This window comes from Artibeus jamaicensis, unplaced genomic scaffold, assembly GCF_021234435.1.
Source record: "Artibeus jamaicensis isolate MK-2021 breed Jamaican fruit bat unplaced genomic scaffold, CSHL_Jam_final contig_456, whole genome shotgun sequence".
NCBI classification, from domain to species: domain Eukaryota; kingdom Metazoa; phylum Chordata; class Mammalia; order Chiroptera; family Phyllostomidae; genus Artibeus; species Artibeus jamaicensis.
In genome coordinates, this window is record NW_026521839.1 from 5,004,813 (window position 1) to 5,022,240 (window position 17,428).

The 17,428-nt window shown below is 42.6% G+C and overlaps 1 protein-coding gene across 3 annotated transcripts in view; it reads right to left on the reverse strand.

The window, feature by feature from the left end:
* Nucleotides 1–17,428, reverse strand: part of LOC119051041 (protocadherin alpha-C2) — a 74,998-nt gene that overhangs the window by 35,097 nt on the left and 22,473 nt on the right. Inside the window, exon 1 of one of the 3 annotated variants that reach the window (XM_037147621.2) lies at nucleotides 1,564–4,589. The exons of 1 other annotated variant lie outside the window; for it this stretch is intronic. In XM_037147621.2, coding sequence (XP_037003516.2) covers nucleotides 1,564–4,119 — 2,556 coding nt within the window. In that variant the 5' untranslated portion in view covers nucleotides 4,120–4,589. Of the gene's footprint in view, nucleotides 1–1,563; nucleotides 4,590–17,428 lie in introns of those variants that run through there. One more of the 3 variants, XM_037147618.2, reaches the window with a different exon arrangement.

Here is a 17,428-nt window from a genome sequence, read left to right on the forward strand (position 1 = left end):
TACAATGTACATGGGCAATTCTCTCAATCCATCTCTGGGCTTTTTCCCCTGTGCATGTGCATTACTTTCCTCAAGGTTACCATGAATTTAGAATGTGAGACTGTAGACATTAATAAAAAGACAGCAATATGGCAATGAAAATGCATCACTAAAATACAGGAGGGACAATTACTATTAACTCAGTGTGTAGTAGCTCTAAAAGTTCTAGCTACAAAGTAGTTGTGTAAAAAGATAACAATTCATCATTATTTGTGAAACGAATTTTGGCTTCTGAAATCCAAGTTTAAAGTACCACAAAGCAGATGTCCCTATGATTTCAAGCATGCTTATGGAGACAAACACACTACACAAACAGATCTATACATTCATGCACTGTCCAATAATTTGTAAACATTCTTCATAATCATGAGCAAGCTGGCCTTATGCCCCCTTAAAACTAGTGTATTCACTAACGCCTGTCCCTTAATGTACAGTAAGCCATTCACTTTCCAAGGCTTTTTGTAGCTATTGCTACAAAAACTAAATTTTAGACCCAGAAAATGAACATGTGCTTTGGAACATGCTGACATATTGCCATATAAATTAAATACCTGAGGGTCTTGAAGAGGCTCTTTCACATCTCATCAAAACCTTGGGAATTATCAACAGGGAATGAAAAGATAGTTTGCATTTAAGCTAAATGCAGGGAAATCCTCTTACAATGAATTCACATTGTGCCAGGGAAGTGACCAGTGGGACAGTTCCTTCTTTCTTCTCTCTCTCCTCAGTGCCAGCTTGTTCTGGTCTTCAGCGTAATCCCACATCCCTAATCCACTCAAGCTATTATCTCCCTGATCCAACCAGACAAATATTGGTTCTTTGTCTCTCTGCTTACCATCATTCATCTCCTTTGATGGCCCCTACAGAAGAGTTACCACATCAAACAGCCAAAGCAAACTTGGGCTTCGGGGTGAGGTCCATGTTCTTCGACTTTAGCACCTCTGCCATGAATTTCCAGAATATCCTATCACATGAGTTCAGTGCAATTAATAGAAATATTAACTGGATAATTTTCACTGTAGACAATTCAAGGTATAAACAGGGACAGCACACAGAGGTGAGCGCCACAGCCCCGAGAGGTTTCGGAGCTTTGTATGAAACAACACTCCTACAGCATTTCAAAGGAGAACTTTCCCTGTGTGTAACACAGCACAGCCATTTCTCCTTGAATCTCAATGTTATGCCCTATAGCATCATTTTATTCTCAAGCCTATACTATTTCTCAACAGAGCTGAATTTAATATCAAATATGTAAGGCTAATCCTCATCTCTCAAACAATTTTAAGGTCAAAGCTTCATATATCTGAAAAGAAAATGGAAAGTAAAAACAATTCTCTAGTACTACTTTTCCAGAGAGGAAACACAACTGATTACAATCAGATCACAGGTACTACACATACTCAGTTTACCAGATAACCCCCATCATTGGAAATAACCTAATAAAGCCATGCACATGATACAGGGTGGGGGGAGGGATAGGAAAAATGCATGACTTTGTGGAAGCCCCCCTGACTACTATCTCACCTCATTCTGAGAAACAGCCTCATTTTTTAGAATAATCAGGTTCCCGGCACTCTGTCCACTGTGGCCTGTGGGGTGTCTGCTATCACTTGCTGCTGCGTGGGCTCCCCCAGGCCCAGGTCCTGTCTGCGCCCCTGTGTTGTAAAACATGAAAGTGTCACTCCCTGAGCCTGCTGTCAGACAGGCCTTGTAGCAATAGGTCTTGGTGAGGGAGCCATTCCCTCGTACTTCAATGAAGTGAGGCTGCACTTTGAGGCCATGTGGTATCCTGGCATCAATATTGTTATTGGCCTGTTTGTACAGGTCTGCACGGCACCGCTCCCTCACTCCACAGAAGCCTCCGCAGCACGCGGTGCCGTAGGCAGTGTAGTGGTAGCACTTGATGATGCTCAAAACAATGATTGTCAAAAGAAATATAAAAGATACTGTGCTTAATGCTATTATTAGATAAAGTGTAATTTCAGAGTATGTCCGAGGACTCCGAACATGTCTCTGAGTATCAGGGAGGATTCTGGAAACTCTATCCACCACAGCTACTGTGATGGACACAGAGGCTGACAGTGATGGCTCTCCATTGTCTCGGACCAGCACGGTCAGGTTGAAAGTGGTTCCACTCTCATCTCCCATCTTCCTGGTAGTCCTAATTTCTCCTGTGTGTAGTTCTACTTTAAAGAGGTCCAGGTCAGACATCTGGGACAGATGGTAAAAGAGCCACGCATTTTGCCCAGAGTCTGAGTCCATGGCTATGACTTTGGTGACCAAGTAGCCGGCAGGGGCAGTCCGAGGCACCATCTCAATGGCTGTTGATGAATTGGTTGAGGTAGGGTACAGGATGTACGGGGCATGGTCATTCATGTCCACCACATACACATTGGCGGTCACAGTGCTGCTCAGTGGTGGGCTCCCCTTGTCCTGGGCCTCCACAGTCACCAAGAACTCCCGAAACTTCTCATAGTCAAAGGAGTTGACAGCATAAAGGCTGCCAGTGGCAAAGTCAATGGAGACATAGGAGGTGACGGGCAGCCCTTGAATCTCCCTCTCCAGGAGGGAATAGGTCACCTCTGCATTCTCCTTTTCATCTGGGTCTGTGGCTTGCACAGTGCAGAGCAACACCCCTGGCAGATTGTTCTCCTGGACGTAGATGGAGTAGGAGTCCTGCAGGAAGCTTGGTGGGTTGTCATTGATGTCAGAGATCTCAACTTGCAGTGTCCGCTGGGACGTGAGCTGTGGCACTCCCCCATCAGTGGCTGTCACTGTGATGTTATAGGCAGCCACCCGCTCCCTGTCCAGTGGGCCACTCACTACCAGTGTGTAGGAGTTTCCAAAGCCATTCAGCCGGAAAGGCAGTGTGGCCTCCAAGCCCAAGCTCACCTTCTGGTTGGGGCCCGAGTCTTGATCATTGACACTGAGAAGGGCCACCACCGTGTTGAGCGTAGCATCCTCAGGCACTGGGCTATACAGGTCTGTGAGTACCACTTCTGGTGCATTATCATTCACGTCCACGATGTCCACCAGCACTTTGCAGTGACCCACCATGGGCACTGGACCCCGGTCAGTCGCTTGTACATAGATCTGATAAGAAGAGGCCTCCTCATAATCCAGCGCTCCACTTACCCGCACTTCCCCCGTGCTGGCATCGATGCTGAAGAGCTGCCTCTCCCTGTCCGACGTGTAGCTGCTCAAGGAATACCTGAGCTCTCCGTTGGAGCCTTCATCCGGGTCTGAGGCATTCAGTTTCACCACCAATGTGCCTGGCGGTGCGTCCTCCCGAAGCTGGACGCGGTAGGTGGACTGGTCGAAAGAGGGAGAATTGTCGTTAGTGTCCAGGACACGCACGGAGATCTGTGCCGTGCCGGAGCGGGCTGGGCTGCCGCCGTCCACAGCTGTGAGAACCAGGTGGTGCCAGACTGCCTGCTCTCGGTCTAGGCCCTTGCGCAGCACCAGCTCCAGCACCTTACTGTTCTCCTGAAATGGTTTCAGGTCCAGCTCGAAGTGCTCGCTGGGGCTGAGCTCGTAGGTCTGCACCGAGTTGGCGCCCACGTCGGGATCCTGCGCGCTCTCTATGTGAAAGCGTGCTCCAGGCGCCACCGATTCGCTTACCTGAAGCTGGTAATCAGACCGCGGGAAGCGCGGTGAATTGTCATTGATGTCCAGTACCTCCACCTCCACCGCGCTCACCGCCACGGGGCTGTGCGCCAGCACTTCCAAGCTGAGCAGGCAGCGAGGCCGCTGCTCACACAGCGCCTCCCGGTCAATGCGCTCGTTGATGAAGAGCGCTCCGCTAGTCAGGTCCAGCTCCAGATAGCGCGGACTGGGCGAACCCAGATGGTTAATGCGCAGGCAGCCTGGCCCCAAGCGCCGCAACTCCAGCCCCAGAGCTCTAGCCACGTTGCCCACGAGCGCGCCGGGTGCCTGCTCCTCCGGCACCGAGTATCGCAGCTGGGAGGCCGCTGGGCCCGGCAGCAGCAGCGGGAGAGCCAGCAGCAGCAGCAGCCAGGGCATGGGCGGCCGGAGCCGTGTGTACTCTGTCGCCCCAGGTCTGCTGCACGCCAGCTCCATAGCCACTGGCCGCGGCGGAGGCAGCCGGGCAGGGCTGGAGGCAGCAGCTTCCCCAGCTGGGCTCCACGCCCGGGCCCCGCCTCCGCTCGTGCGGCCGGGCGCCCGCTCCCCACGGCTCACGCGCTAGCAAACGCCCGCGGCCGCTCCCCTGGTAGGCCCTCCCGCGGGCTCCTGGCCCCGCCACCGCGCTGACTCCCCATATCCCAGCTCTCGTGCTCGCTGCGGAGTCGCTCAGCTTGGCTTCGCTTCCTGTAGCCTCCGCCGCAGCTGCTCCAGGGGGAGGGAAAAGGAAGCAGAGGGGAGGGGGTAGAGCTCAGCTGGTCCCGCTCAGATTCCGGGCGGAGGTGGCGGCCCGTGGCCGCACTGCTCACTCGCTCCAGCCACTCCAGCCCCAACTCCTTCACTCCAGACCCACCGGCTCCCAGCAGACCACGGGGACGTAGCCACTCCCTTTCTCCCTGCCCCCACCGTCTGGTTCATCCAGCCTCCAAGGTCCCTCACCGCTTAACGGTCTTGTAAGGAGATTTTGTGAGAAAAGCAGTTGTCTCTAGGACTCGGGCTATCAGCTCCCCAGGAAAAGATTTCCAAGCGCACTAAGACAAAATAAACGAAAGGCCTTAGCTGAGCAGGGCATCTGAGTGGAGGCTCCACGTCAGGAGGAAACAAACGCGGGGGAGGAGGGGGCGGCGCCCTGGGGTTACTGGTGATGGGGACTGATTATTTACCTGACCCCAACATTTTTCCTGGAAAACTCGTGATCACTTAATAAAGTGTTCAACTCCTAGGGCAAAGGGAGGAAGGTGGGAAGTGCTGTCTTCCTTTGGAGTAAACCAGGAACTAGCATTCTGGGATTCAAAGCTCAAGTCTGACCCAAGCCTTGTGGCCCTTCCTTTCAGCAGGTGCCTTGGCAAGTGAACAATAGTTCAGGTTTCAAAATTCTCTCTTTGAAAATTTGGCCCCATGAAGCTGCAGGCTAAACTCTTATTTGACCCATTTGATCATAGTGAGGGAATCTGGTAAAATTTTAAAGAGAGTCTTCCCTCAAGCTTTTCCTTATTTTACTTCAAATCTTTTTCATTTATCACCAAGACATTTTCTTTGTTCTTTCAAGAGTAATTTAAAAAATGTTCTTTAATGGATGACAATGTCCTCAAAAGACCACAAACCATTCAGTCAAGAGAGTTACCCTTTATTTCCCAAGCCTGGCTGGAATTCGGACTCCATTATAATGCTCTGCAGTGAAAAGTCTGCTGTTATTAAGCAAAATGTGGGAGGCTGTGATTTGTTTTACAAGAGCCAGCAGTTTCAATGGCTGCAGCTCACCTTTCAAAAATATAACACTCCTTTACATCTCTGAGTTTCAGTTCCCCTAAGACTCCACCTCGTACTGCTGCAGAGGCAACAAAAGACAACCACTTCTCGGCGAACAGGAAGGCAGAAGGGTCACAGGAATCCTTTCCGTGCTGTGTCACTGCCGCTGCATCTCTGTTCTGAACAAACACTCTTCCCAAGCCCTGTAATCGCTTCTCTAAGAGTTTAAAATCCATTGCCCCACATGCAAAACGCGCTCACAAAAATGTCCTTTCTCTTCTTGGTCTCCTAGCATCCTCTCACTCCTAGAATCTTCCTCTGTGGGTCATTTTCCAGCTATGAACTGAAACAAAGCCAGACTAAGACCTGACATTTGGCATGCTTTCCTCCTTAAGGAAATAGCTGAAGAGGCCAAGGCCATGATTCTGACACCAGATTTCAGAGGCCAGGACTAGCACATCCCTTCCTTCTGCCCACCAGTGCACTCGCTGAAAAAAACTCCCGAAACTAACCAGTTGTATTCCAGAGAAGCTCCCAGTTTCCTGCTGTCACTGCTGCTTCCTATTTGCCCTCTGTTCCCTCAAAAGTGCAGAGTGGAAAGCAATTTCCATCACATTCTCTCCCCATCTTCTTTCTTAGGTCTCTGGCTTCTCCCAAAATGTCTCTACTGTATGTAACCTTGTCTCTGTTTGCTGTGGTAATCCGATCTCAGAACTCTCAAGTGCATGAATTGACCTTTGTCTTTACCCATTACTTACTTCTGAAAATAAATGGCTTATAAGTGGAATCAAGTTATAAGTTGTCAGGAAGAGTGACCTTTACTTCCCTCATCTCCTCCCAGGCCCTCACTGTGGCTGCCTCCTCGGCCCGCAGCTCAGAAACGTGGCCACTGGGTATTGACCATGCATGGCCCTGTGCCCCGGAAAAGATCACAGGCACTTAAGGAAGAGATTAATGGAAGCCCCCAACTGTCACATCCCAGGAGAAAAACCGGGGTTTGTCTTTTAGCAATTTTGTCATCCACCAGCAAGGACACCTGCCAGGTTGTCCATTTTGATGTGTTGGGATCAAACTTCAACTGGCATTTATTCCCTCAAAGACTGAGAAGGCACACAGAGAGCCAACACAAATCAGCCACCTCAAAGACATTGTGCTGAAGAGATGGCACAATCTCTATATTTGGCACCACAGTGATTTAGTTCCTCATGCTGTTGTACTTAGCCTTTTGTCAACCTTACAAGTGGGTGAAATGGGATTACTTAGACTGCTGGCAAGTGGCCTATCTACAGATATTAATGCTAATGCCTCACCCACACTGTTGTGCATTTCTTTCCCTTGAATCTTAAAGAAGTCCCTATTACAAAGCAGAATAGCACAGTGATTAGAAGCACAAACTTCTAATAAGTCACACCATCTTATAAGAAGTCAGTCACACCCCTGCCAATGACTAACTCCATGGCCGTGGCCTTGTTACTTAACCTAAGCTTCAGTTTACTCATTTTAATTAGGGAATTCAGATTTTGGTGAATCATAGGGTCATTACGATTACATGAGATGATGTACATGAAACGATGGGCATAGTGACTGACAAGTACACTATTAACTATTATTATTAAAATGCAATAATTTATTATCAGACAACACCTTAGTTGACCATGTATATATGTGACAAGACCCTTTAGGTATCAAACACAGAGAAGCACCTATAACTGTGCCAGACAGGAAGTCAACGATGATGGGGAAGGGGGGTGTGCAGCAACATCATGCTTTTCCAATTATTTCTAGAATTACCCTATATTTTGAAAACAAAACCAGTCCCTTTCTAGATCACCAAGGAAAAAGGACTTCTGTCATAAGTATTCCTTCAAGGGATTCATTTCCTCATGAGATTTTCACCTTTTTAGGATATGTGAAAATACTTTAGCAACACAGAACAAACAAGTTCCCAAAGACGCTGTCACCTCTGGGCCCAGTATACACTGGGCATGGAGGTACTTAGTGTTTTTTAACATCATCAAGAACTGAATTTAGAATTTTACTTGTACAGTTCTTGCGAACAGAAATAGCCTTTTTCTCCCCCTTTCTGATTCTTATATATAATTCAAGGTCCATCCTACAATCCACCTAACCCCTGAAACATTGTCTATTCTAAACATAATAGTCCTTTTCTCTAACTCACAACTATTAACAACCTAACCTAAAACAAAACAGAAACAAAAACCAACTAAGCAAACAACTACAACAGGAACAGAATCACAGAAATGGAGATCACATGGAGGGTTATTGACAGGGGAGTGGGAGGGAGAGAGAGGGGGGAAAAGGTGCAGGGAATAAGTAGCATAAATGGCAGGTAGAAAATAGACAGGGGGAGGGTAAGAACAGTACAGGAAATGTAGAAGTCAAGGAACTTGTATGTACAACCCATGGACATGAACTAAAGGGGGAAATGCGAGTGAGAGGGGGTGTGCAGGGCGGAGGGGAATAAAGAGGGGAAATGGGACAGTGGTAATAGCATAGTCAATAAAATATATTAAAAAATAAATAAACATAATAATCTTTTTCTCTTTCACAGTCTACCAAATATCTCTCAATGCTGACATGTGTCATTCTTTAATTTATCAAAATTCTTTAATATTATTCCTTTCATTATAAGCAACCTTCAAGCAGAAGCCATGTCTTATATTTCTGTGTATTCTTTGCAGCAATGGAAACCTTATACACTCTCAATAATAAGTGACGATTGCTTCATTTTCTTCAGATCTTTTAGAAAATTCAAAAAGAGCTGCTCCAGTTCAGGCACTTGCCCTGTGTTGTACATGGTCAGACCATGTCTAACAGAGAGAGGGTTCGAGAGCCTGTGATGATTTTACTATAGTTTTCTTCCTTTAAAATTTGAAAATCAAGGCATATCTAACCTGGAGACATGAAGAAAGACTCTTCTCCAATGTATTAATGTTATCACTCTTTCTATGTCGTATTATAGTTATGAAATGAAGGTATTCCTTGCTCATAACAAACAAGAAAAATGACATGACGAGAGAAGTACCATGATAAGACATGGTTTTGTTCACACCTGTGCTAGAAAGGAACTCTGAAATAGCATCCATCCACGGTATCCCTCACTTGTATTTGTGAAATGCATCTGTCGTGAGGTTATGGGCACAGGAGCAAAACCAATCACAGTACAACTGTATGAAGCCTATAAGGAAAATACTGGCACTCTGTGAGCTTTCCTAATTCACATAAATTTTCCTTTCTCTATTACTAGCATCAAAAAACATTTTACTTCAGGGAACCAAACAATCTGGAGCCTCTGAGCCACAAGGCAAGGGCACATGCTCATTTATTTGACCAGGCTTTGGGCTGACCATAATAAAAATATCTGCCAAATAGGGAAGGACCTAATTTTCATTTTAAGTTGTGCATTTATTTATGTTTTCCACAAACCAAGCACATGATATATAATTTTAAAACACGGACAAATGAACATCCCTTGGGGCTACCTTTAGGTCAAGGCAGTTTAAAAAACTCCATCTTGTTGGGAAGGAACAGGACTTCTGATCTGCAAACAGCTCCAGAAGCAGTTAGAGCATCCAGTGGATGTGGGAACAGCACATTCCCTCCCCTGCAGAGGGAATACATTATCTTCTAGGGGCACATCCTCTAAATGTTTACTTCTGCAATGTTTAGTTGATTCTTAACTGAGGCATCAGAAAATTGTTCAGAATAAACAAAAGGACACAAACTGTCTTTGGATGAGTAACAATAAAAAGGGAGAATAGGTTGAAGGCTTGGGACAGATTGTGCAATATGAACAGATGAAATCAAACTATTCAATGATTTTAGAGTTTTGCTTCTCTACCTGTATTCTCAACTGAAATGGCCTAACAAAAATCATGGAATGTTAAAAATTGAGAGATATTTAGCCCTGGCTGGTATAGCTCAGTGGATTGACCGCATGCCTGCGAACGAAAGGGTCACGGGTTACATTCCCAGTCAGGGCACATGCCTGGGTTGTGGGCCAGGTCCCCATTGGGGGTTGTGTGAGAGGCAGCCACACACTGATGTTCCTCCCCCTCTGTTTCACCTCCCCTTCCCCTCTCTCTAGAAGTCAATAAATAAAAAATTTAAAAAAATTGAGAGATATTTAGAAACCATCCCATCCAAGTTCCTTGTTTTTCATTGAAGAAAATGTTCAAGCAAAACTTGAACCTCAAGATCAGTGAGGAGATATGAAGTATAATTGTGCTGTCAGTAAATCAAGAGTATGTAGCAAGATAATGATCTACAAATGTGACCAAAGAAACAAAATTTCTGTCTTTAAAGTGCCATGGAGCTTGATATAAATTCATTCCAAACTACAATATTACTAACATGGCTGTTTATGAGCACTTAGAAACAAAAACATTCATACCAGTGACTATTCTTTAACTAAGCACTGGTAACATAAAACCAATCACCTAGACAAAAATTTGCATAGGCATCTTAGATTTTCAGTTACAGAAATCATTGATAAGGGAAATGCTACCGGCCAAGCCTATCTGGAATTCACAGAGACATTAGGCAAAGTCTCCTAATATCCTTGCAGAGAAAATAAAAAAAGAGAAGCTGAAAGACAGGTTAGGCAATTTTACAATTGTTTGAATAACTGTGTCAAAGAGTACTTATTAATGGAATGCTCCAACTTGGAAGAAGTCTAGTAGGTAACTGCAGAGATGCATCCGCCATTGGTCTCATCTCATTCAACATTTCATCAATGACTCCTGACAAGGAAGCATCAAGTTTCCAAGCTAATCTAGCGACAAGTGGAGCTCTCTGGAATACAAATAACAACTGCCTAGGTTTAGCCACACTTCTAATTCACTAAAGTTACTACCAGTATTCTCTTTGAGACTTCACACATGACAGAAATTTCTAAGTTTGTATTTAAGCTAATTTCTGGCTTCTAGCATTGCCATTAAAACCTGTTCCAAGTTTCCATTCATCACTTGGGGCCTTTTATTTTAATAGAAAACTTTGTTTGGCCCTGTTTCGCCCCTGCAATTTTTGGGATTTTAGCCATAGAATAAAATAGGATGGTAATTTGGCACCAAAGAACTTTCTTGTTCCCAAATGGGTTTTAGCCAAAGCATTCATTGATTTGGATACTTTTCTATTTCAAAAAAATATAGATATTGTTGAAGTGTCTCTGATCTGAACTATTTTCCAAGATATGACCTAAGCTCAGTCTAAACATATCTCCTGTCTATACTCATCATGTTTGCTGCCTGGAAAAAACTAAACATTCCTATACCTCTGCCTAAGAAGGGCCAATTCAAAAGTTTTTGTTCATATACTCAGTATATCAAGTAATTGTTGGCTTTTGGGGTCCCTGTTGCATCTTGATGCCTTAACACTAGCAGTTTACATATTATTTCTATACATATTATATCATTTAATCCCTACAAAAGCCCAGTGAGGTTGGTATTAATGAAGAAACTGGATCCCAAAAAGGCAAAGCAATTTGTCAGAATCTCTAGGAAGCTTTTTTCCATGGGATTGTAATATCACATTTGACCATTACACCAGCAATCCTAATTATGAATTATATCATTCAAAACCCAACTCATGTTGTACAGCTGGAACTAATATAATGCTATGTCAATTACACCTCCATTTAAAAAAAGAATTGTGTTATTGGTCTCAAGCTGTTAATTTCCAAATATTTTATATGAGATCCTATTTGATTGTTTTCACACTGACAAATTTCTTTTTCTTTTAGAGACTTCAAATGGATCTTCTGTATATGTTCTTTAAATGGCTGGACTTAGCAAAACTGTGATGCTAAACAGATTTGTATTTTATATCCCAACCTCTCTTTTCAGTACCATCTTCCCACCTACAATATTTGCCTAAGTAATGGGGTTTTACAAGTGACTTTACTTTTCTGATATAAATGTCATTCATGTGTTCCTTGTGATGGATTTTGCTACACAATTTCTTCAGCAGTTATGTGTACAATATAAGGAAGATAAAATATAAATCCTCTAAATTAGCCAAGAGCAGATGTACTGTGTTTTCTGTGAATATTAAAAGATCCTTTAAGACATTTTTATAACTAATGTTACCTAAAATCTTTCTTTATCAAAGTTCATTTTATCACAGTTATTTAGAAAAGAGTTATAGATTCTTCAGTTTTGGGGTAACCTCAGAAACGTTTTCATTCTTTAGATAGTAGGAACTAGAATTAAATTCCACTGGCAATTACAGGCCACAATCCCACTTCAAGAGGTTTTTTTAATTAAAGACTTTATTTATTTATTTTTAGAGAGAGGGGAAGGGAGAGACCACCACAACCCAGGCATGTGCCCCAAACAGGAATCGAACCTGCGACTTTCAGCTTTACAGGACGATGCCCAACCAACTGAGCCACACTGGTCAGGGCCAATTTTCAGGTTTTTAATCATATCGATGTTTAGATCATGAACCTAGGTAGGAGCATTTTATAGGAATCCTGCTTAATGTAAAACCAGAATCACAGATCAGACTCTGCTATTTATTAATTATGTGTTCTTTTCAGAAACTTGTTTAATTTCTATAAACCTCAGCTTAGTAAAATAAGGAAAACATTGTACTTACTACAGTTGCTGCTACACATTTACTGAGATGAAGTTTGTAACATTTTCATTATATAAATTCTTGACAATTATTAGCCAGAAAAAAGAGGAGGCAGCATGGGGATAGAAGTCTCATGAAATTATCCAAGTAACCTAAGGAGAAAGGAGGGAGATAGAGAGTCCAAGCTCTTTCATATTCTTTTTTTCCCATCACAAGTAAAGGAGGCACACCCTACTTGACTGACAGACTTGAGAAGGAAAATCTAGTAATAGATCTATTTATGCAGCATCTCCAAAATAATGGTCTCAAAGATTTTTAAATAATTTCACTTGATGCACCTACAACTTGAAATTGGTTGGTACCAACTTCAGCTTTTCAGTACTATACAGGAAAAAAATACACAAAACTCCCCAACTAGGTAACACTTTAGCTTTTGAATTTTCTTCATCTAAATCTATTGTGTAATTCTCGAATAAATCCAGTTAACAGAAGACAGTGGGGTAGTAACTTTAACAAAGATATAAAATTAAAGCGTAGAATGATTCAACAATTTACTAGGAATACAGAGCTAATGTCTAGCAGAAGTAGGTAAAAATCTCACTTTCTAATTCAATGTTACATCTGTTACAACAGACTTGTCATCCTAGGATATGCAATATCCTTTATAATTAAAATTTCATCATAGCCTCCCATGATTGGTTTTCTACAGTACTCTCAAGTTGGATAGTATTCCTTTGATCCAATTATGATAAGCTCATTTAAAAATCTCAACTGTATATGAAACATTTACTGGTTCATATGTCAATGCATACACAGAATACATTGGACAGCTCTGTCTCCTAGGATATGTGGATTTAGTGTAACATAAGCTAGAAGTAACTGGGGAATAAAAGGGATTTTCAAATTACAAAAAATCATGTTTTTCAAGGATCAATAATGATGTATTAAGAAAGTAACGATTACCCTGATAAAGTCAGACTGTGAGTTTCCTGAGTACAATAATGAATATTGCATCCCTAGATGCGAAAGCCAGCTGTAATTCTGGAAAGTTGGCAATTGTAGGTTGGGGGTAGGCACAGCAAATTATCATTGAGTATTTCCTACTCTTATTCCCCCACCCCAAATATTTTGAAAAAAATCACAGAGGTATTCAACGCTGTTACAACAGGAAACACCAACTCGGAAATACGGGAAGCCAGTGATCCCATTCTTCTTCACAATAACCATTTTAAAAACTCTTATATGTTGAGTTAATGAAGCAAGATTTAAATTCCAATTCATCAAGCATTCATTTAGGATCTAGTATATGGCAATTCCAGAACTAAACACTTTCATGTATGGTACCAAATTTAATTCTCATTAGAGAAACATTTTAATATTCATCAAGGTTATTGAGGCAACATCAAAAGTGATTAGAAAAAACTGAACTCATAGATCCAAAGAATAAATGTGTGGATGCCAGAGAGGGGTAGGGAATGGGCAAGATGTGATTGAAAGGTACAAACCTTCACTCATAAAATAAGTCAAGGGTATGTAATGTCCAGCATGGTGACTATAGCTAATCATACTGTATTGTATATTTGAAAATTGCTAAAAAAATAGATCTTAAAAATTCTCATCACAAGAAAAAATGTAACTATGTGTGGTAATGGATATTAACTAAACTGATTGTGATGATCATTTTCCAATATATACAAATATTGAATTGTTATGATGTACACTTGAAATTAACTTAATGTTATAGGTTAATTATATCTCAGTGAAAAAAAGATAATGGAGTAAACCCTGTAGGCGAGTAGGAGCACTTGATAATTTTCCAACAATTCCGGACTTCTGGCCAAGATGAAGGTGTAGATGGAAATACCATACCTCCTCACACAACCAAATTTAAGGACAACAAAGATTTAGAAACAAAAACACAACCAAAACAGACAGAAAATTGAACTGTACGGAAATCTGATAACAAGGAACCATTCATCCAGACAGGTAAGAGGGGCAGAGTCGGCAGCCAGAGGAGAAGAGCCGGGGCAGGAAAGACCTGTGGCTGCTGGACCAACCCAGGAGCCCAGGCAGCGGTAGGCAGATTCCAGGCTCAGGGTGGCAACAGGCAGACCCAGAGGGGGTGCATGGAGGCTGACTGACTGGGGTCACACATTCACGGACAGATAAACCAGGCGAAAAAATGGACAGTGAGACAGACTGCACAACCTAGGGCCCCAGTGATGGGAATTAAAGCCTAAAAGCACTGATTGAAAAAACTTTTGGGGGTTGAGGTACTGGGAGAGGCTCCCAGCCTCACAGGAGAGTTTGTTGGAGAGACCCACAGGGTCCTGGAATGTATACAAGTCCACCCACCTCGGAACCAGAACCAGAAGGGCCTAATTTGCTTGTGGGAAGGGGCAGAGGGGACTGAAATCCGAGAGAGAGCGGATCAAATGCCAATGCTCCCTCTCTGACCCCAATACCACATACAGTGTCACACCCCAGCGAAGTGGGTTGCCCCACCCTGGTGAACTCCTAAGGCTCTGCCCCTCATACCAAAAAATTATGGCTGAAACTGGAGAACGGCTCAAAACCCCAGAGCCAATATTTCTAAGCAACAAAGATATAACCAGCCTATCGAATGCACAGTTCAAAACACTGGTGATGAGGATGCTCACAGAACTGGTTGGTTTGAGTTGCAAATTAGATGAAAAATGAAGGCTACAACTAAGGGAAATGAAGGAAAATGTACAGGGAACAAATAGTGATGGGAAGGAAACTGGGACTCAAATCAATGGAGTGTACCAGAAGGAAGAAAGAAACAACCAAACAGAAAATAATGAAGAAATAAGAATTTTTAAAAATGAGGAGAGGCTTAGGAACCTCCAGGACATCTTTAAACGTTCCAACATCCAAATTATAGGGGTACCAGAAGGGGAAGTGGAAGAGCAACAAGTGGAAAACTTACTGGAACAAATAATAAAGGAGAACTTCCCCAATCTGGCAAAGGAAATAAACTTCCGGGAAGTCCAGGAAGCTCAGAGAGCCCCAAAGAAGGTGGACCTAATTAAGCACACACCAAGGCACATCATAATTACATTAGCCAAGATTAAAATGAAGGAGAGAATACTACAAGCAGCAAGAGATAAGGGGACAGTCACCTACAAAGGAGTTTTCAAAAGACTGTCAGCTGATTTTTCAAAAGAGACCTTACAGGCAATAAGGGGCTGGGAAGAAGTATTCCACATCATGAAATCCAAAGACCTACTTACATCCAAGATTGCTCTATCCAGCAAAGCTTTCATTTAGAATGGAAGGGCAAATAAAGTACTTCTCAGATAAGGTCAAGTTCAAGGAGTTCATCATCACCAAGCCCTTATTATATGAAATGTTACAGAGACTTATCTAAGAAAAAGAAGATAAAAATATGAACAGTGAAAGGACAACAAATTCAGTTATTAACAACCACACCTAAAACAAAAGCAAACTAAGCAGACAGCTAGATCAGGAGTGGAATCATAGAAATGGAGATAACATGGAGGGATAGCAACAGGGGAGTGGGAGGAGGAGAAGGGGGGAGAAGGTACAGAGAATAAGTAGCATAGATGGTAGGTAGAAAATAGATGGGGGGAAGGGCAAGAATAGTATGAAATATAGAATCTAAAGAACTTGTGATACATGGACATGAACTAAATAGGGAATGGGGGTGTGTGCAGGGTAGAAGGGAATGAAGGGGGAAAATGGGACAACTGTAATGGCATAATCAATAAAATATATTTTAAATTTTTTTCAACAATTCCCATTCATGATTTATCTTAAAGGCAGTATAGTTTGAATGTCCAGATATAGACATTTATATTGGTCCTGGATTTAGATAAGCTTAGTGGTTTTCAAGTTTTATGTGTCCAAGAGAATTGCTTGGTAAAGTGGTAACTATACAACTAGAAAAATTGTACTTGGAAAGATTTATGTGATTTTTCAAGCTTATTAATACTTAAATATAATACTCACCATACACACCTGCTTTAGAACCTAACCCTTGAGTAGCATTTATTGCACTGTATTTCTATTTATTTTTACCTTCCCTTTATTCTTTTGCTATTTAAAAATCTTAGAATTTATAAAGAAAAAGATACTGCCTTAAGTTAGACTGTCAGAGTCTTAACTACACAGATAAATCAGGACCAAACAATCTCACTACATTCTGATTAAAATAAAACATGTCCACCTTCTGATGCTGAGGAAAATTTCATTCATTCAACATTTATTGAACATTAATTTTGTGACAATGACTGAATTAAAAACCCGAAACTTCTGAAGCACTTTTCCAGTCCCTCTGATGCATAGTTTTAATCTATATATTGTGCTGGAGTTACCTGTACAGAATTGTTCTCCCCCAATCAACATGCTTAAGGACAGGGTTCACTCATTCATTCTATAAATGTTGATTGAATGACTATTTTGTGTCAGATTTTCTGATTGCTACTGGAGACACTGTGGCAAAAGAAACAGGCATGGTATTGATCATCACGGAGTAGAGTGTTGAGGGAGGTGGATGCTAAACAAGTAAATAAAAATAGGCAAGAATGATAAATGTCATAAGAGGCACATACAGGAAATAATGATCAAGGATACTTGAAGGAACTATACTTAGATATGAATGTCAGGGAAGACCTTTCTAGGAAGATGACATTTGAATTGTAACTTTAAGGATGAGAAGAGGCCAGCCATGGAAAGAATGGTGAGGAGAGCATCCCCGCAGAGGGACCAGCCAGCGTGACAGCACTTCAGCAGGAATAGCCAGGGTGTGCTTGAAGATTAGAAAGAGAGCCAGTGTGGCCAAAGCATAGGAAACAATCGGAGCACGGCAGAGAAGGGTGAGAAACAACCAGGGGCCAGATCTTAAAAGTATTATATCTGACCATAAAGAGTTTGGATTTCATGCCATTTATTGCCAGGTAAACCACTGTAGGTTTTAATAAGGGGTGTGAGATATTATCCTAAATGCTGAATGGAGAATGGTCTTTGGGGAGCAGGGGTAGGGGTGCAGAAAACCAAGTTACAAGGCTGTTGCATCCATGCACAGGAAATTAGATGGTGACATGGACCAAGGTAATGGTTGTCAGTTAAAGATGGACACCTGTGAGCTGGATTTCAGGTAGAATGTATAGGACTGATTAATGAGAGGACAAATTCCTCTTGACTGAAGAAGCTGCCCAACAAGACTCCCCAGTTTCTGGCATGAAAGTGCCAGAGAGGCACCAAGCAGAGAGGCTGGGTAATGGGGTATGAAAGTTTGATGCTTAGCAGAAGGGTCTGGGTTGAAGAAGTCAAAATCCCAAACGACTAAATATTTTCTGGATGAGTGCGGATGGTAGCAGTTATCCTTTAGCCTTTGACAGCACCTCCTATCCTAGCC